The sequence below is a fragment of the Gymnogyps californianus genome, chromosome 1 (genome assembly GCF_018139145.2).
Source record: "Gymnogyps californianus isolate 813 chromosome 1, ASM1813914v2, whole genome shotgun sequence".
NCBI classification, from domain to species: domain Eukaryota; kingdom Metazoa; phylum Chordata; class Aves; order Accipitriformes; family Cathartidae; genus Gymnogyps; species Gymnogyps californianus.
Window position 1 is genome coordinate 149592403 of NC_059471.1, and position 24209 is coordinate 149616611.

Here is a 24209-nt window from a genome sequence, read left to right on the forward strand (position 1 = left end):
AGAAAATCCAGATGACACTTCTGAGCTTCCTATTTAAATGATTTACAGGAATTCATACCACTTGAAAAAGGCTCATGGGAAAAAAAAATCAGATTTACATGTTAATTGCTGTAAGATAAAAGAAACTTTAAGAAGTGGGATCATCAAGATGACAATTATTCACATAATCTGAGAAATGGGTTCTCACTGGAGAAGCACTGAGATCACAGCTGCCTCTTGCTTAGCTCCTGTTGGGTTAGGTCCTGTACAGACAGGAAACAAAGGCGGCACCCAGTCTTAAGTTTGGATCTATGCAGGGACTGTCCCTTTGTTAGTCTTTCTAGGCACCTGGCTGCAGAGAAAGCAAGCTGTCTTAACAGTCCTGCCTCACTGAGCCGCCCTGCACAGAAATTACAAACGTTTCCCTCCTTTAAACACCCATTTTGAAGGAGCATGCACTTCCCCACACATGAGGGCCCCCAGCTGTAGCCAGCTCAACTGGATGCAGCTGCAGCACTTTGCAGGAATGTTTTGGCATTTATCAGCCAGTTTAGTTCTGGCTCTCAGTTTTGCCTCAGATTTCTGTAAGAAATACTAACATATGGAGTTAGGCAGAATTGAGGACACAGAAGTGTTCAAGTAAATATATCCAAAAAGTATTCTTGTTTTTTAATTTAAGGAACAAAACACAAGTTATAAACAAATAAAATTATAAAATACACATAATACAATATTGGTTGCAAGTCAAAAGAACAGATTATCTTCCGAGATACCAGATTTTTAAAAAGCTGAAATAAAGTTGCCTTCAGATTTTTTGACAAGTAAACTTAGAAGGACAGGAAGGTGACAAGCTTGTCTGAACACAAAGGAGAGAAGCCTGGATGTATCTACATCTCACAGGCTGTTATCCAGTGGGCTGGACTGCAGAAACCGTGACAACAAATAGGATAAACGCCAGCCTTGACTAGTCCGCTACCCAGTCAGTGCTACATGGGCCAACATACAACCACTCGCAGGGAACAATTTTTTCTAGTGCATCAAGCCCAATTTTTTAAAAACACTGGAATTGATACAGTTACCATCACTGCTCCTGGAAGATGAACCCCTTAGTCTATGAAGTATTTCACAATGGTTAGCCTGAACTACCTGTGCTTGAGTTTATACCCACATAAGTGTATCTTACACTCATTTTAGCTCAGCCTCCCCTAATTTGGTTATAATCTCCACTCTAAAACAGCATCTGCTGAAGCTACACTTTTTCCTCCTCCAAAATAGTCTTTCATTTCCTTAATTGTATGTCACTATCTACTTCTTCAGTTCAAGTCTTCCTGGTGCTAAGACATCCAAAAGCAAACAGCACTGCAGCAGGGCATTATAGAATACATCAGATTCTCCTGATTCAGTAATTCTGTATTTAGCCCCAGATTCTTCTTATAATTGTTTAATAAGCCCAAATCCCATTTTTTGGTCCATTATCCCCTTTTCCCCCTTCCTCCTATTGCTGGTTTTCAGGCACATACTTCCCAGTAAGGAGGTAGGGAGAGTTATGGAGACTCCTAATGTAAAAGTTTATCCCACTTACTGCTCAGTTATTCCACTTGATTTCTGAATGGCCATGGAAATGCAGTTGCAAATGAACAAGTGAGTGGCAAAAGAAAAAAAAATCTCCAGACACATGTATCAACCAGGTAGAGACAGCCCTAACCTAGCTGAAGTTTAAGGCACACATCTTTAACACAGTATTTACAAGAAAATATTTAAAATGTGTATTAAAATGGCAATGCAAGTTTTGCCATGTTATCTAAATCCATTTTCCAAACCCTGGCCATGACTTTTATCCAATGTAAGAGAACCGGTACAGCTGGAGGGCATTTTGAAGGCACAAGTGGATGAGCCACAATAATTTTTCTGCCATCCATCAGTGAGGACTCAATGTAATACATTTCCCCAAGGAACAGAACCACTGCCTGTTCTTTCACAGGGTGGCTAATATTCGTTGCTTCTCTCCACAGAGATTGGAAGCAACGTCACCAGCCTGCTGGGCAATCCTGCCTCCTAGCAGCAGACAGGAAGATCCCACCAGTAAGTCATTTATAATACAAGGACGGCGCTGGAAATGCAGTTTCAGCACTGTACATGGTACCACCTTCCATCCTTGTGTTTCAAATGGACCATGTCCCAGATATAGCCTAACACTCCTCCAAAGATTGGCCAGTGTCCATCACCTCAGCTGGATACCCCCAGTCAGAGCTCCGTTGAATGTCCTGGAAAAACAGCTGCTGCTGGAGGCTCTTTAGACTGTTCAAGACCTCTGGAGAGAGTTCATGGAAGACCACCTGTTCTTCCTGATCCGCTGCCTCCTCTTCCTCCTCCTCCTCCTCCACAAGGTCATCAGGAGGCAGAGGAGAACATCTAGAGATGTAGCCCTGGTCTGACTGCACTGACTGTCTTTGGTCTTTGCATTGGTCATCAAAGACCAACTGGTGTTGCTTGTCAGCCTCCTCTTGGCAGAGAGATGGCTCTGAAGGAATGACACTCTGCTGATAAAGAGAGTACATGAGTCCGTTCAGATGGTGTCTCAGGTCACCTGAGAGGTTTGCAGGACTCTGGTCATCTATTGCTGAAACTTCAGAGTCATTGTGGAGGATGATGTTATTCCTCATTGGAAAGCTTGTCTCCAGAAGAGGAACTCCTTCCATACAGTCCTCATTACTCAGCACATGATGACTAAGTATATTTCTATCTTCCACGGAAGAGACTGGCTCCACTATCTGAACTAGAGGAGCCTCATCCATAGGAAGGACCATAGTCTGAGAAGTTGGATCCCCACACGGATTACATTGAGGCTGCAGTTTACAGCCTCTACTTTCACCTTCATGCATGTGGAGGTTGATGACATAACAGCAGCTAGGGTCAGGCTCCCGTAGGTGCAGCTGGTGTTTCACAATTCCACCTGGTTCACTTAGCAATGAATCCACCTGGCTCTCTCTGTTTAGGGACTGCAACTCTTCATCATTATCCAAGCAGATGGTTTCACTCTCAAACCAGTCTGGGTGCTCTGTCTGCCAGTTCTTGAACTTTTGCACTGCCTCTTTCAACTTTCTCCCACTAGGGGTATCAATGTAATTTTCAGCTGTGATTTCCCGGATTCGATGGATACGCCCAGGTTCAAACTTCTCCAAGTCCTGAATCCGAAAATAAATATCCTCAAACTTGTCCATCAGTTGGTACCTGGATGTGACATTGAACAGATCAGGTATATCTTTCTCACTACTTATCCCCTCAAAATAGCAGACTATATACATTCCAAAACAGGCTGGCTTCTTGAAATCTGGCAGGATCAAATTCAAGGCTGGGGTGAACAGGTCTCCCATTGGCTTTTGTTGATCTTGCTTGAGGCACACAGGCTCACTCCCAAGCATGGCCTGCCATTTAGCCTGGGTGCCCCGTGAACATAAGATAATGATCTTTGAAGATAGGTCTTCCATTTCCTTCTTCTGTCGAGTAAGCCAGGGTAACGGCCCTAACTCTGAGATCTGATGATCTTCTAGCAGATCTAAGGCTACAGCAGTGCCACAGACCGTCATCAAAAACTCGGCAAACTTCAGCACCACATCCACGTAGAGCAGGTGATCAGCAGAGTACACAATCCAAACCTTTCGGGGCTTCAAGGGTGGCAGAGGAAGGTCGGTGTATGGTGCTGCTGAAAAACAGAAAAATATTCATCCCAGCCACATTCCCGAAATTGTAATGGTGCAAGCCAGCAGCAATCAACATAGGAGAATATTAACAAAAGGTTCTAGGAACTACCAGTTTTGAAGCTATTTTGGCAACATATGCAGACAATGTCTCATTGTAGACATTTAATATGAAAGTCCAGACAGTGGAGCTGTGATTTATAATAATGCCTGGATGGTTCATGGAATTTCACCACACGAGTAATACACCAGCTTCAAGAGGCTTGCAAATGTAGCTATATTCTCTGCTGGAGAGCTAAGTGCACCCACCCCAAAACAATCTCCTATTGCTATGGCTTAGATGATTAGCAAAGGTTCTTTTGCCAGTACAGCCTCAGCTGGCTCAAAAGCCTCACCACTTTACAAAGCAATTATCTCCCATCTGGCAAACATGGCATTCCAAATTCCATATACAAAGTTTCTTTTAGCTAAACAGGAAGAGCCTAAGGCTACCTTTTGGTTTTGAGAAGCACCTATAGAGTAGTAGAGCCTATGAAAGCCCCTTCTGAAGAATTGTGAGAGACTTCCACAATGCATTACATGTGCTTGATAAAACACAGGCAAGACATCTTACCAGTTTGCAAATCATTGTGGTTGCATTTCCCTCGTTGGTGTCCTGGAAGAGAGAGAAAGTCACTGTCAGTTCTGAAAACACAAAATAAGATTAAACCCTTAAAATGACAACACCTTCCAAAGATTAGGTGGAAAAAAAAAAATCTTTAACTGTGCAGGGATAAAACCATGGGGAAGGAGAAGCCTAATAAAAAAAAATATACTAAATGAATAAAGACTCTTCTACAGCCATTTTGTTACGTACTTCACTACATTTTTCCTTTGAGAGAAGGAATGCACTCAAAACCAATTTTCTCCATCTTCCCCAGATCTGGCCAGCCTCAAGATGTACAGAACCCCCAATTGTTCTGCTACTTCTCCTTAAGGAGCAGAAGCTTTTTTAAGGATAGCTTTTTCTTAATAGGCTTCTCTGAAGAGGTGACTAAAATGTCCCTAACTACATCTTATAGATAAGTCTGATGTTAAGAAATTTTCCAAAAAGGTTTCCAATTACTCCTCTCAGGTAAAAAAACCTAGTGAGTTGCACAGTTTCCCTGTGATAACTGCCTCTTGGTTGCAGCACAAAAGACTAGGAATTAGTCCTCAGTACCCAGTTTTCCAACCCGCTCAATGTCAACCTCTGTGTCCTGTTTTTCTTCTTCCATCTTAATTGAAAAACATTATTTAAGCTCAAAATAGTATAAAAATGAATTCTGTAGAGACTTTGGGGGACAGGGGAAGGACTACAGTCTGGACAAACAGGAAGCTTCTGTCCTGCAAAACTCATGCAATGCAGGAGAAAAATAAATGGAAAAGATATCTGTAGCAATCTGCAGGAAACAAAGGGAAGTTCCTTTTTCCCCTCATGAGCTCTGAAGTGCTATGAAAATGGAGTATCAGACAGCATAACCTGTGAAAGGCTTTAACTAGGTGGACGGTATTAGGATGTTACAAATCCTATGATGTAAAACAGAAGGTGTTTACATAGGCATTATCTCAGCGGCAAGACATCAGAACAGCAAGGAAGAAAACAGCAATAGGAATAGGTACAGAAGTCGGAAAAATAATTTTAGCATTGAATCTTTTCTTCCTAGCCGGTATGAGTCTTACCTGCTCGTTTTTTGGTCATACATATCACACCTGCTATGACTGATCCCACCAGTAACACACAGATCCCAGTGATACACCAGTAGAGCCATATAATCATATCACCTGCAGTACAAAAATAGTGCTCAGACATTGCTTCACACAAATAGAGTTTCACCAAAGAACAGAAGTTTCTTGAGCAGCAAGGGCCAAGGGAGAAGGACCCTGGCTCTGCCCAAAACCACGAGCAGTCCAGCACTTCCCCCCTTAAAACATACCACAGTCACTTCTCAAAATGAATTCCTGCTTTCATGATGATGATGATCTACACCATAAACTTGCTCCACAAAGAACCATATGTGCAGCACACTGAAAACACAGATCAATAACCTTCCTCTAAATAGCAATGTTTATGCAGCTTTGACAGGCATGCCGCCCATGTCCTGCCTGTTCATGTAATCTAGCTTGAAAAAAGATTAAAAAAAATCACGATTTTGGGTGATGTATTTTTTTTCAATCTACAGGTGTTTTTCTCTTTTTAAATCTTGGGCAAACTAGCTCCTTACAGGTGTTGCTGCAGCCAAAAAAAGATGTCAAATCATTATGCACATGATTTATCTTGACATTCATAAAAATGAATATATGCAAACTATTCTCTCCAAAAGCTGCTTTATATTATGCAAATTTTTTAACACTGAGCAAAGTGACAGAAAGTATTTTATATTGACTCTTCTTGTCAAAACTGTTTCTCAAAGAATTTTATGCAAGTGAAGTATCTCTAAAAAAATTGCTCTTTAAGGTTCACACTGCATACAAATACTTGCCTCGTTAAATCATGGTGAAGTAACTGTTAACACAATTCATTCTGAACTCAGTGTTACAAGGGGACATTTCCTGCCCATCGGGTCATTCCCAGGGAGGATCATTTGTTATTCTGTATGACAGGAAAAGAGCAGCAAAAAAAGTTTCAGGGTATTGGAAGAACTTCTTACCTGATGGGTCCGTACCTGCAAAAGACAAGAGTTACATTAAAAATTCAGCTTTCATCTGTAAGACAATGGGATTCTAATTTACAGAAAAGCAGTTCTCACTTGGACTTGGTGAGCATGGGATGAAAGCAGAGTGTCTCAGACAGTCTGTGCCACAGTTCGCAAAGAATGGCTGAATCTGCGGTTGAAACAAATTCAGAAAACAGAAGCTATTCTTAAAAGTAATTTTGTTCCCCACTTTACTTTCCCCCTGCCTCGACATTCCCTGTATTTTAGCACAGCGACACAGAATTCCCATTTCCCTTCAGAAAACAAGATTAATCAAGAATTCTTACGCTATACATTAAGAAGGCAGTGAGCTCCTGAGGTTGCACACTTGCCATTCCCACTCCATAGTCTCTGACTTGGCAACCCTATACTAAAGAAAAGCCACTGTCTATAGAGAATACCTACATAAAAAATCGTTCTTTCAGCCATAATCATTATTTCCCTGATACAGGTAATTAGGGATTAGCCAATCTCAGAACAAAACACTGTGCAAAACCCCGTAACATTCCTAAGCTGCTCATTGCCTTGTTGGTGAAGGAAGGACACAGGGACAACAGTGAGATCCTACCTGTATTTTGTAGTTGCAGCAAGCTCTTATGTTCTTCTCTATTTTGATTGTGACATTCACTTGCTGTTGTAGTCCACCCTGCAGAAATCAGATGCAAGTTATAAGGGAAGGAAGAAAATAGAATGAAAGCAGGAAAAAAAGAAAAGGAGTTGATATGAGAATATGCAGTGGTCCAAAGAAGCAGAAATTTCTATTATTTGTTTTGGAACAAGAAGCCCACAGAGAACAAAATGGATAAATGGTCTGGCCACCATCACTGCAGGTGTCCTGTGTGACAGACATGGCAATACAATTAAGACAGCAGGCTAAGGTTGCACAAGTAACAGGAAACAATTAAGGACGTACATTGTATAACTTCAAATGTGTTAACTTAAACTTACAGTTTCTTAACAATGTAAATGTCTTCAGTTATTTAATGTGTAAACATTAACAAGCTTCCTCGTTTAATTAAAAACAGCTGTCTACACTGCTGCTTCTGACACTAGAACAGACAAATAAGTTGCCCTTGTTACCTGCTGTACACAGTCAGTATCACAATAATCTAAATATATTCTTTACAATGATTACCAGATACATAGTCCAAAATGAGGTATAATCCCCTCTACCAGGGAAATATGCACACAGCTGTACCAGCTGTGTCAGTAATAACTTAATACATATCAGTGCATGCAGTACAAAGGGTTTTAAGTGTGGAAGGAATGGAAAGATTAAACAAACTGAATGCCAATATATCTGCCCTCTGCCAAGCAAGGGTGGGGACTGGTACCAAATATTCAGCATTTCTCCTCCCTCAGATGCCTGAAGGGGAACATGTCTTATGTCAGAAGACGCTCTGGATCTACTTTGATCTTCTCAACAACACAGGCTGTAAGACCTACACAAATTGATTCTCAGTTTGATTGAAACATCTGTTACAAACCACTCATTCTTGATCTAAAAAATTTAATTAACACCCCCCCCATCACATTTGATAAACTACTACTATGATTTATTGAAACTTCGCAGCTCAATTTTGGTTGACTTATTTATTCTTATCCCCCAGGCATTGGCTTGACAAAGATAATAAAGCCCAGATAGTCAAATATCAAATTTTGGTTTTCTTTGCAGATGTTTACAGACTGCTCCATGCATTATAAAACCTCTTTTTGATCTTCTCTCCACCAAATTCCTGAAATAAAGTTCCTCCTTCCAAAGGCGATTAAAAATCTGTGAAAATAATTCCTTGAAAATTGCTGTTCAAGTGCATTTGTTACATCTTCTACATCATGGCTTCAAGTCCTTGTTTAGCAACCGTTAAAGAAAGGTTTGTCTAAATTACCACAGAGGGTATCATTTAGGAAGGCAATTACCTCAGTCAAATCACGTGTGATCATTTTACACTTCTTCTCATTCAGGAAACTGGCCACATGAATTTGGTATCGGGCTGACTCCATCCATGGGTTAAAGCTCACAAGCAGAGTTGTATCATCTAGACTTTTACCTTGGATCCTGGGCTCCCACAAGCTGCCTGGAAGTAGTGCAGATATTCCCAAGTTTCTCAACTGTCAGCAATATTTCAACAGACCACCCATGTCTACATGACTCAAACAAAAATTTTTACCTGTCTGTATACATGGGATGGTTCTTTTCATCAGAGAGTCCTTGCAGTCTGCAAGAAAGATCAGCAGTGACTAGTCAGAAACATTATACTTCCATTTAGGAAAAACACCCATTTTCTTATCAGAAGCCAGACACCTAACCAAGCCCTCCCTGATGAGTAGAGACCTTTGTTCCAAAGCAGTAGCAAAATTCTGCAGCAGAATAGTATTGGTTTCCAGTGTATAAAGCCCCTCCACTGATGTTATGGTGTTTGGTTTTTTTTTTTCAGAACAGAGATAATTAATAAGAAAAGACTGAAAACATACAATACTTATTATAACAGTAATATTTGACAACCCTTGCTAATGTAAGACTTGTGCAGAGAGGGTCATAGTGGAATTAAAACTTCATATTAATCTCTGGACTTTGAGACTGCCACAGTGATAGATTCCTCCAAAAGCATTCTGCCCCAAGAAAACTAGTAAGCTGGAATCTTTCTTGATCCCAAAACACTTTTTGACATTTACAATTCTCTTCATTTCATTTAGCAGATTGGCTCGGCTCTTTGGGACTTTCTTCAGAGTCAAATCCAGAGTTACATATTCAACATTTAGCAATGTGGGATTTAAAAAGTCTCAGCCTAAACTATGTCTCTCCTCTAGGGTCTGGGCAAAGGAAAAGGAACAACTCCCTGCTTAAACAGCTGAAATAAAACATTGCGTATCTTAAATTCCCACCTTTCGAAGTTGGAAAATTTACAGTGCCCCTATAATTCACATGTAAGCTCTAATCAGCAAAGCTCCCTGCAACTGCTGAGCTTGACACAATGCATTAGGTTTCTGAAGAACAGTGGAGGATAAAAGCCAGGAAGTTCTTAGAGTGACCAGGTATAAGAAAGGTTAAGAGGGCTGAAAAACAAGTGCCCCCTCTCCTTTTCCAGCTCGCATTGACTGACACACCACATGCATTGCCATTTTATAACTACAAAGTCACACTGACAACCATAAGCAAGCTAAGAAGAAAATTAGGAACCAGTTTTCAAGCTCTGTATTGAGTGCCAAATATTTATAAACTAGTCAGTGCAGCCACAGGGCACTGCAGATGCTCAGCATCTTTGGGGAAAACAACAAAAATTCTTTTTAGTTATAGGAAAATTTTCACATACACGAGAAAGGGTCAGGCACTCAGGTCTATCAAGTTTCTTGGTAAATTATGCCTAACTGTGCCTTTGAAATCAAACTTCACATGTCTAAGATTTAATATTGGAAGCCAAATATGAGGGGTACCAATATTAGGTGCCCCTCAGAGGGGCACCTATACTAGTTTTCAGGTTTAACTATGAATTTCTCTTTAGCCATAGCTGTAGCAGAATTCTTGACAAGCTACAAATGCAATTTCTTAGAAATCAGAGGCCAAGTCCAAGGCTTTGTCCAGCTTTCTAGAGAGCATATAAAATTTTTTCTAGCAATATCTTCCATGTAGGAACTACAGTCAACCAGAATCAAAGGGTCTGTCCTTCACAGAATAGTCCCCCGACATGCACCTTATTCCAAGCAGAGATTTGACAAACTTCTGGACACAGGATCCCAGAAACAAGGATGGTGACTTGTAGCACAATGATACATACATTTTGCATATATACCACAAGGGTATTGTAGATAAGGCTAGCACCATGGACTTTCTAAACAGCAATATTCAGAAAGGACAACAGGTTTTTATAATACTGCCACCCTATTGCAAAACGTGCTCACAGTTCGTTGATCTGATCTGGGAAAAATCCCCAACCCACAGGTCCACAAACCATCACAGTCCTAAGCGCAAGGCCTAAGTGAACTAGACCATCTCTTACCAGGCATTGTGAAAGACGTGGACTTGCAATTGTAGTCTCCATCTACACTCAGTTTGGGCAGGTGGTAGACAGTCACTTGGTAAGTCTGACCAGGTTCCACCTCAAAACGGTCAAAAGTGAAATTCCACTGAAAACAAAACACATTCCTAAGGACTTAAAACAAGAATGTTGTTCTATAAAGGCATTGAAATTAACAGCTGACTTGGCGCTGTTCCACTGTGTTCCCTCATTCCATATGGCCCTTTTTCTGAAGCTTGACTATAAAAAAATGGAACTCAAGTGTATTAAATGTACCAGTCCCTGGTCTGTCCCAAATTCTTCTGTTTGGAATGAGAAAAGTACAGTTATTTCTTGGGATCTTTAAGCTGATACAACAGTCTTACACCAAACAGCTGCGTGGAGTTTCCACTAAATTACATTCTGAACTGAAAGGAGATTAGGCTAAAATACACAGTTTTGAGACTGAAATTTTAGTCTAGTATGAATCTTGCAGTGCTGTGCAAGTGCTAAGCATTTAGAATTGCACTTACATATAGTTCTGTACCTGGCCATTCCATACATATTTTCTTAAATCTATACTGTTTTCTACATCAGCAATGCTGTGCAAATTCTGGAAGAGGCACTGGCTCCAGATGGTAAGCTAACTATGGCCAAATTCTGCGTGGTAAGCAACGAACTCCAGATTCCTATTGTTCATAAAGGGAGCTGTGGATGCTCAGCATTTTTCCGATGAGTTTCCTAGACTGAGTGTAAGTTGAAGGACCACCCCCAAGGTTGGTGCTTTCCTCCACAGCAAGAGAGTACAAGAAAGAAGTGGAAGTGAAAGGAAGGGTTGAGTTAAAAAAGGCTATAAATGTCATGGCTGTCAAGCAGAATGCAAAAACTCCTACAATTATTTGCTTTAAGCAACATCCAGAATGATGACACGTGCTAGGCACTGAGAGCAACAATTCTTAAAACCTGAAGGATGGGAAGAGTGAAAGAGAAACCAAGATAAGTAAGGAGCTTGTACACAGTTACACACAAGTGTAAAACAAACTGGAAATGACAGCAGGTCTCAAGCCCAATATCTTGATTGTTTCATCGACTCTTCTAACGAGTCTGTACTTTAATTGATAACCTTGCTGTATGACAGTGAAAGTAGGAACAAACCCATGGACTAGAAAAAGTAGTTTAGAGCCCTTTGCACTCACCCGGCCTCCATCCGGACGGACCTGAAGTGGCAAGTTGTTCTGAAAGTCAAACTGGGCACAGATCTGTTGATTGCTGTTCACTTGCATCACAGCCAGCTCTGCCCCTCGGAGATACCGGATGCTAGCTGCAGGCACAGGGATAGAGAGAGATGTCTTTCTTTTCCTGTCATCTGCACACGTAGAGGTTGCAACCCCCACAGAGATTACCACTGTGCCTAGTCTTGTCACAGTCTTACTCCTTTGAAGCGCTGGGGATCCCAACACAAAGATAACTGGCCATGAAAAAGTGAGCATGCAGGGTTGACTAACAGCATGTTCAGCTTAAAGGTTGTCCTGCATGGCAAGAGCTCCATCTGTGCAAATGAAGGGGCAGAGTAGAATGCAACTTCATTCTTCCAGACGCCCTTGCAGTTCCACAGGTTCAGTGTGGTGTTTAGCTCTGCCTCTCAAGGCTGCTTCGTGCAGTTTGGGCACCAAAGCAAATATGCTTTTATTTTGCTACACAGTCCCAATGAGAAAGTTTATAACCATAGCTACACAAAATGACTAGGTTACCTGAGTCACACCTGCTTCGACACTACTATAGCTATACTGAGATAACTACTCTATACAGCCCTCAGACACAGGCCCTGCAGAAGGAAGAAATGAGTGTGTTTAGTTCTGTCTTGAATCAGTGCAAAACCATGGACAAGAGCATGCAAGGGAAACATCATATACAACCAAAGATGTTTGGAGAGTGAGAAAACTTGACTTACTGGTACTCATTTAGGCTCCAGCAATGAGACAATTATTCCTTTATCAAGACACATGTACACATAGGAAACCTAAGTTACAAGGACTAGATTACCCAAAATGGGAGGAACTTGCACTAGGTTAACAGCGCATAATTTATTTGTGCTCTCTCAAATTAATTCTCATTTGTTCAGTCTGTAGATGTAATTCCCCTGCATGAAACTGCTGCAGCCATTACTATGCCTTGAAAAGGCAATGCTTGCAGTGCAAACCTCTTTTCTCCCCTCACTACCATGGTAAAGGTGTGGGCCACTTGATTCCATTTTTGTCTGCTTTTCCCATTTTAAATGTCATTATCCCCTACTAGTGGAAACATTTTAAAAACTCTTGAATATCCAGCACATCCAAAGCCCCGGTTCAGTCATCAAGAAAAATCAAAAGACATCCTCCAAAACAAACAAAATGAAGCAGCCAAACCCCCAAATTTCAAACATCTGCTTTCACGACTAGATCAGTGAGAGAGTTCAAGTCATAATTCTCCTCCCTATCCTTACTAGATCACACCTAATTCCTCTGCTCCACGTTCACGTTAAACAACCACCACTTACCATCAGTGGCCACTTTCCATTCTATCCGAAGCACAGGGAGCATTTTTCCATCCATCTGATAGAAAACGTCAGAAGAGACATGAAGACTGCTTGGAGCAGAAGGAGTCCACATGGGAACCTGCAGCCAGCTCGCCTCTATGCAGGTACCTGTCCAGCAAATGGAACCCACCATTTAGAGTAGGGCCGAGGAAGCTCTGCTTAATTGCAATTATGGTCTGCCCTTTGGGTCAGGGTTACTCAGAGGGCAAAACTGGGTGACAAGACTGCTTCACAGTTCAGAAAGGCAGTTTTCAGCATGCAAATACTTTATAACTTGCCTGTAATATTCTGAACTCACTCATTCTAGTAACTTACACTTCCTCTTTTCCTTAAAATCCATTAGTAATTATCACAATCAATGTAGTCAGGCTAAACAGGTCAGGTAAGTTCACTCAATACCTCCTGCAAGTCCATACCTTGCTGCTGAAACAGACCTATGTTAGAAGACTAGTACTAATTTCCAGCCTTCCAATGATGAGAAGTCTGTCAGATACCCAGGGAAATTGTTCCAATAGTTAATTACTTTCTGTTTAAAAACTGCCTTCTGATTTGAATACACATCTGAATTTAGCTTCCAACAACTGCTTGTTATGCCTTTCCTAAATTAATGAGTTCTCTGGACAGAAAAATAATTTATGCTAGTCAATACAGTGTTAGGGAAAACTGATCCTGTAATCTCATCAGAAAATGAAATCACGTCTGACAGGCATTAGACAGACAGGATGTACTTAGACTTTTGTAAGACATTTGACTTATCAGAGCATATTAAAAATAGCACGGTCAGGCTCCCCAAAGTACACTTTCAGTCTTTTTTGCTGGGTCAGTGATGGGAACAATGGAAAGTAGGCACTATTCCTTCTTGTAACAGCATGTTTTTAGGCTTTGGAAGTAATTACACAATCCTCAAATGCTCATTCTACCAAAAAATGTCTATAGAAGACCTGATAAGATTAAAGTACCTTTCAGAAAAGAGAGTACTAAGCACTAAAAAAATCTTTCCCCTAGAGCAGAAAAACATAACAAGAACCATAAGGCAGAATTTAAACCAAATATTCAAATAAGGCAGCATTTTAATGGTGGCGCTGCAGTTTGGCTTAGCCGTGTTGTCAGGCTGTATTCCAATGGCTGTCTGCCAGTGGGAAATATGATCCAATCCGATCCCACCCAATCCCTCTCCTGCCAAAAAAGTTTAAAATCTGGTTATTTGCAGCATAGTAATCTCCCTGATCTGGCATGCCAAGCATGGCTACAAAAATGTTTAAGCCTGTACGATACAGGGTTGGGCACCGAGGCAGAAATGAGCCTGCTCAGAACTACTGCAAAGAAAGGCCAAGAGGTTCTGCAGCACCATCCAGACGCCTCCGTGTACCAAACGGACAAATGCAGAACATTCTCCTTTAAGAACATTACCATAATTATACTAAACTGTTTCAGATGCGTGCCATTGCCAAGACTTACAATATTAAGTAATTGTAAGTTTTACAACTTATACCTTGTAAAGGTGACCCGTTACACCTGATATGTCCAATATATTTGTTCAGCGGGACCTACAGTAACTCTAGTTCCAAATCGTAGAATCATTTAGGTTAGAAAAGGCCTTTAAGATCAAGTTAATTCATTGGACTTTATGCCCAATAGTTTACATTAATTGCTCTCAGCTGCACCCCTTTATGCCCCTCTTTTAATTCTAGTTCATACATTAATTTTTCATCAAGTACTATCATAGATATAATAGCTTGTAATGAACATTTACTGACAAACTTGTCCTAAAATTCCCATTTCTTTAAAAATTGACCATCCCAGCTTTAAACAGAAACTAAACAAGTTGGTTTGTGTTCCACTCACCCCACCCCCAAACTCTACCCTGAAAAAAACTTAACTTCCATTCCTCTTTTGGCTGGAGCTGACTATGGATCAAACCAAAAACTCCCAAAGCAAGGCATGATAGCAGTGCTTCACTTGACATCTCTGATTCTAGCAGGAAGAACTTGCTGTATGAACCCAGTTAAAAAAAAAAAAAAGCATGATCTGATGATAAAACCACAATGAAGAAAAAAATTACTTACTGTTTCTTACGAGGCAGTTTAAATCCTGTGGGGGGAAAGAAACAAGAATATTACTCTCAGAATAGAAACTGGATTGACAGTAATTTGCTTCTGCTTGGTGGCAGGAGAGGCGCAAGAAGAAAACAATTCAGTGGATAGCGACACATACAAACTGGAAAAATTAACCATCAGGAAACATTGCACAAAGTTGTTAATCAGAAAACCAAAGGACACAGGGCATGAAACCTGTGCACACCTGAACTGCATATGTGACAGTAGTAGTTGCAATAATGGTAAGAAATTGGAGAGGCAAAAATGCAAGATGATGATAGTAAAAGCCTTCCAAAATCCAGGACTGTGAAAATAGAAACCAGTGTGACATGAAAGACTGCTTGAAGTAGATGGGTATGGTTTTTAAACATGACTGCTTTAAGTTACTGCTCCCCAGCACTGATCTTGCTGGTAATGCTTGCAAGGTCTAAGCCCATCTGACTGGAAGCATGAGCTCTCTGCAGCTAAGCTTGCCACTGAAGTACTGAGTTACGTAACGCCTACTGCAGGGTATCTCCTTCATCTTATGTTTGGGTTCAAACCCACTATGCAATGACACTCTAAAAACTTATATTCAATAAATGACTAGTAGCACGCAGTGATGAACGGTCCTGTATTGCCTGAACAGAAAGGCTGCATCAGTTATGGCTGGTCTTTTTCCTGACGCCTCGTAAGAAGCAGAGAAGGGAAAAGACAACATTTATTAAGTGCCAGGCTTGTAAGTAAGATATGGTGATTTTACTTTCTAGAAATATATGAGAGGCAACCCATGAAGAAAAAAAATAATCAGAATTAGTCTTTCATATTAAGGATAAAGATGTCCTGAACATAAAGAAGCAACCAGAAGTTATGTGGGCTCTGCCTGGTTTCCCTCAGGTATGTTTTGTTTACACTGGAAGACCCTGTGGTCACCAGGAAAAAACATGTAAGCTTGCCTGGTTAATGTGATGCAAAATCCTAGCGATAAGGAAGTCTGAAGTTTTCACTGACTTAGTAAATCAAAATGAGGGCTACATTTCCTCCCACTTGTTTCCTATGCCTTGACATATAAAGGTGGATATTATTGTCACACTGTTGCCACAATGTAATTCATTCCAGTAGAGGAGGAAAGGCAGAAGGGTTTTTAACATCTCTGCAACTTGTTAAGAGCAACTCCAAGCATATATGGGGCTTAGTTTATTAATGCGGTGTAGCTGTGCCTATCCAAGGTTATATTTACATTTTCAGGGATGAGTGCTTGAAAAAGCCAACTGTGCCTTTTTGGTAGTGAATACACACGCCAGTGTGGCACGGAAAGCTAAAGTTTCACAGACACCGAGCTGGCATTAGACAGCATCACTGCCAGAGGCACAGCCCTAAACCTCCCTTCACTTACACCCCAGCACTGCAGCCTGCCCTGTGCTGGCACAAGCACGTGTGTGACCGTGCGGGCACCTGGCTACAGCCTGAAACCGACTCAAGGGAAAGAAGGGAGGTCAGCTGTGAACCAGAGCTTCTGCCCTTCTGCTCCTGCTTGAACAGGAGAGGCTGGGAACAAGCCACCAGGCCTGAGGAGGCAGGTGGGCACTGCTCTTTCACAGCTGTCCTGGCTTTTGTCTGCTTGTAACAGGACAGAACTACATCTTACTTTTAAAGAAGTCCTAGTGAAGGCAAAACATCACATCAATTAATAAGCTTTCTATTATTTGAAGGAAATACAAAGTATAAGCAATTGGTAAAATCAGGTATCATACAGGCTGTGCTGAGCAACCAGTTTCAAACATGAGCAGAGTTCTACTGACTATGAAAAAAATACTTCAGACATTAATGCCCACATTTCAGCTAATGTATCTGTGTTCCTACAAACCTTGAGCAAAAGCAGGCAGATTTGGCATTAAGCTCCTCATGCTTATGTAAAAAATAAAACCTGAAAATCTCTTCCAGGCTTTTGTTACACAAGTCAAACCAATACGCAGGTATAAATCCAGTCTTCAGGCACCCTTCACAAGAAACACATCCACACTCCAATAAGCAGTACTACATGTGTACTGAAGATATAGGTATATTGAAAAAGATTCAGTGCAACACCCAAGTTGTGTAACATTGACCAACTTTATTATCGATTAGGAAACATTTCAATCAGTTCAAAGGAAGGAATCTGCCTTATTGGCCACCCTGAACTTCTGAGTACACACAAATCTATATAACACTTTGCCTGAGAACCAAACCTTGGTGAAGAATTTTCCTACCAGACAGCTAGCAATGTTGTATTTTTCAAAATGAAATCATCTTTGGTGCACCAAGTTAGGACCAAGGCAATATCCCACAGTCAGAACAAATATTCTGATTACTTTTTGCTGTTAATCAAAGTTTCTTTTGATTAGGAGGGAAGGGGGGGACAAATAGTAACATACTTAACCTTTCCTTGCCCTTCTCCCACTCTGTTCTCTTCCTTTCTCCCCCGACCCCCAGGTGTTAGCAGCTCACCTGCAGAAACCACCTGCCTTCCCCCTTATCTTTGCTTTGGATCTTCTTGAAGTTTTCAACTCACTGTTGGATCTCCAGCCTCACTGCTAGGTTGGGACACTAACAACTCTGGAAACACCCAAACAGGATCTTGCTAGATGGGAGTCTTGGGATAAGCAGCCTCAAAGCCTGTGTAGCAGTGCCCTGCGTGGGGCAGATGAGCTCTAACATAATCAAGAGCAAAATAAATCTATGAACTTAATGTCAATATGTAAGGACATGTAAGAGGTATTTTTCACTACTTTTGTTGTGCTCAAAAGGTCAAACCAGCCACAACTAGGGGAATATAAATACCAATTTAGTCTGAACTGTACTTTCACAATTATACTGCACCTAATTATTGCAGACAAATTTACAGACAAATCCTCCATTGAGTATTTAGATCCTGTCGGACTTAAGAAAAACTGGTTACAAGTATAGTTAATAGAAATGCTATTGTAACTTTGTACGCCTCAAATCAGGTTTCCTTCCTCCCCACCCCGAAAACACTCCCACGTAGCATCTGCAACCCAAATCCTTCGATAATGGAAAAAACCTAGAAAGCAAGCAAGCAAATGCTGATTAAATCAAACCGAAACTAGCTAAACTACAATCACTGAAAAAGAGAAAAATATAAATTGTAACTACCAGTATGGAAAAGCAGATTAAGTTATGAAAAAAGTTACTCCTAATACTTCAAATGCTTAACCAGACTTTCTTAGGTAAATTATTTAGCCTGACAATGCCCCTTGCATAAACAAGTGCAGTGGTTTTGGCTGGGATGGAGTTCATTTTCTTCACAGCAGCTGGTATGCTGCTGTGTTTTGGATTTGTGACCAAAACAGTGTTGATAACACAAGGATGTTTTAGTTATTACTGAACAGTGCTTACACAGAGTCAAGGCCTTTTGTTTCCTACACTGCTCCCCCCATCCAGATACATGGATGGCCTAACAGCCGAAAATGCCCAGAAGAACAATTCATCCAGCCAGGAAGTCCTCGCTATTGGCATAAGGAAGCAAAGATAACAGAAAGAGAAGATAAAGCCACAATGCAGGCAGAGATATAACAACCCCAAAGGATACCTAGAAAGCAGTCACCATGAAAACCCTCATCTCCTTTTTAGATACAGCCCAGGTGAACTGGACTGGCCTGGGCTGCAGCTGAGGGTACACTTTTATACCAAGAAAGTATAACTCCAGAGAATGACATCCAAAAGCCAGGAAGCAATTAAAGAAAGACAAGTCAGTTTTGCAGTAAAATAAGTCAACTACTTACAGATTTGTACTGGCTGCCTCCTCAGCACTAGGGGGAATACTTGCTAGTTTTCCCTTGTAAAGGTCCAACCAACCCAAAACCTTAACTGATGCGTTGGCTCATTCAGAGTGCATTAACAAAGCTGTGGTCAGCAGAAGTACTTAACCTAGTTTCCCTACTTGAGCAAGCACAAATTTAGATGATACAATAGAAATAAATTACAGCGATGATTGTTTCTGCTTGCCCACATAAAGCTAGAAGCACATAAGAAGCGTTGACAGAATTGAGACGAGTGTCAGTCTGCATACAAGAGACAAGCAGACAAATGGGAGGAGAAGGAAGAAAAATGAAGAGCTCTGCAGAAAAGCTGAAGATGGAACCCACAACCAGGCAATAGGCTCTGCCCATTATTATAGAAGGGGCTTAAATTGAGATGTGCTCTTCTCACCAGCTTCCTATGACTTTTCAGGCCCAACAAGCAAAGCTACAGACACAGGAGGTATAAATATGAGAACAAGACAATTGTGAGGTGATGCCCGAAACTATTATCAGCAGAAGAGGACAGGCAGTGTCAACTTTTCATGTTTGCTTGCCATATTTTCACAGAAAGCTAAGCAACTGTTTCTTTCACTCTTTTTTCCAAGATTTTTCTTGCTTTTGACATAAAAAAAGAACAGACCATATGCCATGGAGAATCATATGAATCTGAAAAAAATGGGAAACTGATTAACAGCACCATGTCATAACAATTCAATTAAATTAATAGGAGGCCAAGATTTCCCAGCATGATGCTGTGGTGACTAGCAAGAAACTGCTATGAGCTGGGCAAACATCCAGTTTTCCTTTAAAGAGTGGCTGCTGAACAGGAAGAGCTCCAGCTTTCCAAAATCTGCCTCTCACCTATGAGCCATTCTACGTATCTTCTGAGGCTTGGCTGATTCAAAGTTTACTGCAGTTTCCTGACTCCTTAGTTAAAAGGAAGCAGCGATCAATAGGACATGAACATGTTACAGGAATAACTGCTGAAAGATGATTTGTTTAAGGCTGGTAGGAAACAACCATCTTTTACAAAATTGTTTTGATTTTTTTAAGCATTTTTCCTCTATAGTTTCTAAGTTTTTCTCTTGCCCTCATATAAATTCTCAGCAAAATCAAATCCAAACTCAAAAGCTGAAGTTTCTTCACAAAAAATCAGTTTTAAAGTTTTCTTTATCATATTTTGGTAGTTTTGATCACTAACTCTTTTTATGCTGAAGTTTGGTAGTTTTGATCACTAATCCCTTTCGTGCCAAGAAGTCCAGAAATATTTTAGCAGCACTAAGTGTGACCATGGTTTATGGTAACATCCTACATAGCAAAAAGATGCCACAGAGAGGAATGAGAGAAGTCGGTCAATAGCAAAGGCAAAATGAACACATTTGTAAAGGAGGACCAGGAAAAGTCTTCCTCACATACACCACCATCGCTCATCTTCATGAGATGTTACATTAATTCTTCTCCAGAGACTTTTAGCGAATATCCATCAAGATGGCAAGACAGATTTCAAAGACCAAACTATATACACCTACCCAGCCCCTTAAAGATGACAGGGTTATAAACACTGCATTCATTCCTCCAGGACACTGAGGCATGCCATATTGTGAAACAGTTACAGCCCCATGACTGCACACAGTGATTAAACACTTGATGGTGAACAACCAGGTGAGTATGTAAGCTGTGGGATGTTTTTCCCCTGTGCATAGAAAAAAAGACTGAACCCCACCTCCCTGCAGATGACATATTCAAATAATAGTTACTAGAAGGAACTGGATCTGCAGCTGTGCTATTCAGCCTTACAGCTGAGCAGGTTTGATGGAATGGTAGTGAATAAGGCCCATTAAGTGCATTTGTTGGCATTTTAATAAGATGACCTGTTATTGAGCATTTAGTTTTACTTCTGCCGTTTACAGGTGTCTACCAATAGTGATATGACACTCGCCCTCCACCACTCCATCTCCAAAACAGCCTCTGCCACTTGAGAGTTTTGCTGAAAAACTCCAGTGTGGCTCGCCCTGACCTACTCCGAAGCTCAGCAACAGCAGCGTGAGTGTGGTGGGTTAGAAAAAGAAAGTGGGTCTCACCAACAGCTTCCCTTTTGAACCACACTGCAGTCACTCATTGGAAGGGTTACTGAATCATCCTCCAAAAACAGTGTAACCGACAGAAAGGGAAGGGGAAACCGTTTTCAACTGTCGTAACTTCATACTTTTTCCTATATGTGTCAACAGCTTCACAATTGCTTCTAAAGAGGCTGCTCATGGGCTTAAGCCAACTCATTTTTCATAAGTCTGTCTGCATTTTAGAAAACAACTTATTGAAAGAAAAGGCCAAAGTAGCAGGCTTACACATTCACTGATCTATGAGCACATCCAGAGTGCGGGGCAACACATTTCCTCAGTGAAAGTTGGTGATGTACTGGTGAACCACTCACCAAGTTACTGTGGTTCACGTTCCCTAAAAAAAAGGTACAGCCAGGAAGACAAAGTCAGTCAAAGCCCAAGCATCCAAGGACTCACAGAAACTCTATAATGTATTATTCTCAAGCTCTGTGTGACTAGCAATGTTTGGGATACCCATGGTTATGTTAGATGCTAGATGCCTAAGCAATATTGTAATGTCCTCTTTCCCCTTTGCTAAGATTTTGCATTTTGTAACTCCTGCAATTTTACTTTAGGCTGGACATTGTGAAGTGGTCTGTTTTCTTGGGGTATTTTTAAATAGGAATGAAGGCAGCAGAGCAGAGGTCAGGTAAAATAGGGGTATAGAGTCAAACATTAGGAAAGGAGGCAGAATAGACAAAGGATAGGAAATGTGTACAGGAGAAGATTATAGAAGCTTTCATGCCAAAGGACATATTTTGGTTTACGTACGTCTATAGCTATGTCTGACTAGCTGCCTTCGCTAGACTGCTGAGAGCACATCATGACATATAAAACTTTCTAGCTTAGAAGATAGCTGCCCTTATTCTGTTTATGCATGCATCGCTATTGTTAACAGAAATAAAAAGCAAAACCAGATCTCTTCCCCCTTCTACACACTCTTTACACATATCTTAGACAAAACCAAACCAAACCCAAACACCCCCACAGACAGAGACACCAGCTAGGAGTTCATACTTTGGGGTGCCAAAGTTCGCTCAGGTTGGTTAGTTCACTTTTTATATAGACACCACATCTGCACCTCTCAATCTACATCCTCTCTGGCTGGTTTCACAGGGAAAAAAGGCAACCAAAATCTGCCTTTTCAAAATTTCATGTTCATATAATGTTTGTTTAGCTACTCCTTCAGCAGAGATTCCCTGCTTCCTCCTAAAAAACCCTCAGCTGCAAGGAACAGGTTAAAACATTTAGGACATTAGGCAACCTCAGCTATTAGCAAAGACTCACATCCTGCTCAGTAACTTCAGGCAGTTTTAGCAAATCTCAGCCTGAGCCATGACCCCTCACAGTTGCCAGTGACAGGCGTTTCCTGGCAGCCATCACATGGCCAGGCTAATTCTGCGGTATTTATAATTCTGGTTTAACACCAAGTTAACGCAGTTGCGCGCTACGTACAGTTGCTGTGATACACACAGCCCACATCAACCACAACCAAGCCCCCCAAACGGTACAAAAACAAGTACCGGCTCTTAACCGAGCAGCACAGCGTGACACAAGGATGAGGTCAGCAGCAGGACCATAACCGCCGCCGACCTCGGACGGGCCGAGGGCACCCATTGCCAGCTGCGAGAGCTCGGAGGAGGGACCCGTCCGCGGTCACCGCCGGCGCCACCACTGCCCTGCCTGCCCAGGCAGTTCCTCCCGCTTCCAGGCTCCGCTTCGGACCGGCACTCGCCGCCGGCTTCGCTCCGCGAGTGAGAGCTCCCCCGCCCGAGGCTCTGCCCACCGGGGCCGTCTGCGGACGCGGGGCCACGGCTGGGAGTGAGGCGGATGCAGGGCGTTTGCCCCAGAGCCCTTGCCGCTCCCCGCTCGGGAGGGAGCGGAACGGGCCGGGCCCCGGCCGAGGGCACCGCGCCTGCCGCCCGACAAGCCCTTTCCCGGGACAGCGAGACCACGCTGACCCCCGCACCGCGCCCCCCAGCCCCTCCAGCAGGGGAGCCGCTCCCTCATCCCAACTTCCCGGCCGCCTCCCGCCTCCGGCCCGCCGGCTCCTTGTCCCTGTCCGGGCGCCCCCCCCCGCCCCAGCACACCGGCGGTTAGCGGCCGTTGGCGGCGCGAGACACCGCAGGAAGCGGGAAGCCTCCGCCGCCGGCCCCGTGCCCTGCCCGGCCTCCCCCGCTTGCCGGCCGGCGCCACCGAGCTCCCAGCGCTCCCGACCCCGCCGCGCTTACCGGCTGGGAGCAGCTGAAGGGCGGCGCGGCGCCCAGCAGCAGCCGCAGGGCCGCGCCGGCGGGCGGGATGGGGAAGACGAGGAGGAGGAGGAGCGGCAGAGGCAGCCGCCGCGGCCCCGCGCCCGCCATGGCTCTGCTGCCACCGCCAGGCCCTCGGGGCTTCCGGGCTCCGACCTGGGCGCGGGGCGGTGCCGGCCCTCACCTGAGGAGGGGCCGCCGCGGCGGGGCGGCGCTAAGGCTGCCGCGGGGCGGGGCGGGGCGGGGCGGAGCTGGTGGGCAGGGCCGCGCCCCCCCCTTCCCCCAGGAGCCCGCCTGCCACATGTAACCGTTGGGTCGGTTGATTCGCCTGGCAGGGTGCGGCCGTGAGGCGGGCGGCGGGCTCCGCTGGCGGCGAGCCGCGGGCCGGCGGTTGGTGCGCCGCCCGGGCCTGCGGCCGGAGCAGGCGGCGGCCTCCCCGGCCTGCTTCGGGTTGCTGTGAGCCCCGAGTGACTCCTGACGGGAGGTGCGGCCCCGCTGGAGACAGCTCACAGCTGGAGACAGCCCCCGCCCCGCAGCTCTGCGGGCAGAGGTCGGGGCCAAGGAGCCAAACCTGGTTTTACCCGGGGTTTGTCTTCGCGTTCACGAGTAAACGGAGGGGTTCCCGAGGTCTGCGTGCTCATCCTCCCCGGTGCACACCTCTAGCTTCGGGTAGATACCGCGGGCGTTAAAAACCAACATCAGCAGCGGTCGGCAACTACCCAATAAAAAGCGTTATGGGTGTATGCTGTATTTTTCCTGTCGTGGGGCTATTCTAAATGCATCCAATTCACAGGGGGCTGTGCAAACCTTTTACTCGTTCCTGATGCTCACTGCGTTTCAGCTGTCTCACAGGTTTCACTTGGGGTTTCGCACCCTTCTTCACACTGCAGCACACCCACAGCCGGCTTTCACCCGTTTTTTTTGCCATGGTTTCCACCTCATGGTTTTCACACAAAGCCGTAGCCCGGCCCCGGGGAGCTCAGCCGGGTTTCCAGCTGAGCGAGCTTTTCAGCGAAGCTGAACCGTTT

The 24209-nt window shown here is 43.2% G+C and overlaps 1 protein-coding gene across 1 annotated transcript; it reads right to left on the reverse strand.

Annotated features, from left to right (window-relative positions):
- Nucleotides 1-623: 623 nt before the first annotated feature.
- On the reverse strand, nucleotides 624-23292 carry IL17RA (interleukin 17 receptor A). The gene is made up of 13 exons (XM_050915031.1): nucleotides 23164-23292; nucleotides 15025-15049; nucleotides 12920-13066; nucleotides 11580-11704; nucleotides 10387-10513; nucleotides 8560-8607; nucleotides 8309-8466; nucleotides 6960-7037; nucleotides 6446-6521; nucleotides 6347-6361; nucleotides 5379-5480; nucleotides 4291-4332; nucleotides 624-3679 (listed from the first exon to the last, which is right to left on the reverse strand). The coding sequence occupies exons 1-13, from the start codon at nucleotides 23290-23292 to the stop codon at nucleotides 2169-2171; spliced, it is 2583 nt and encodes an 860-aa protein (XP_050770988.1). The 3' UTR covers nucleotides 624-2168.
- Nucleotides 23293-24209: the final 917 nt, after the last annotated feature.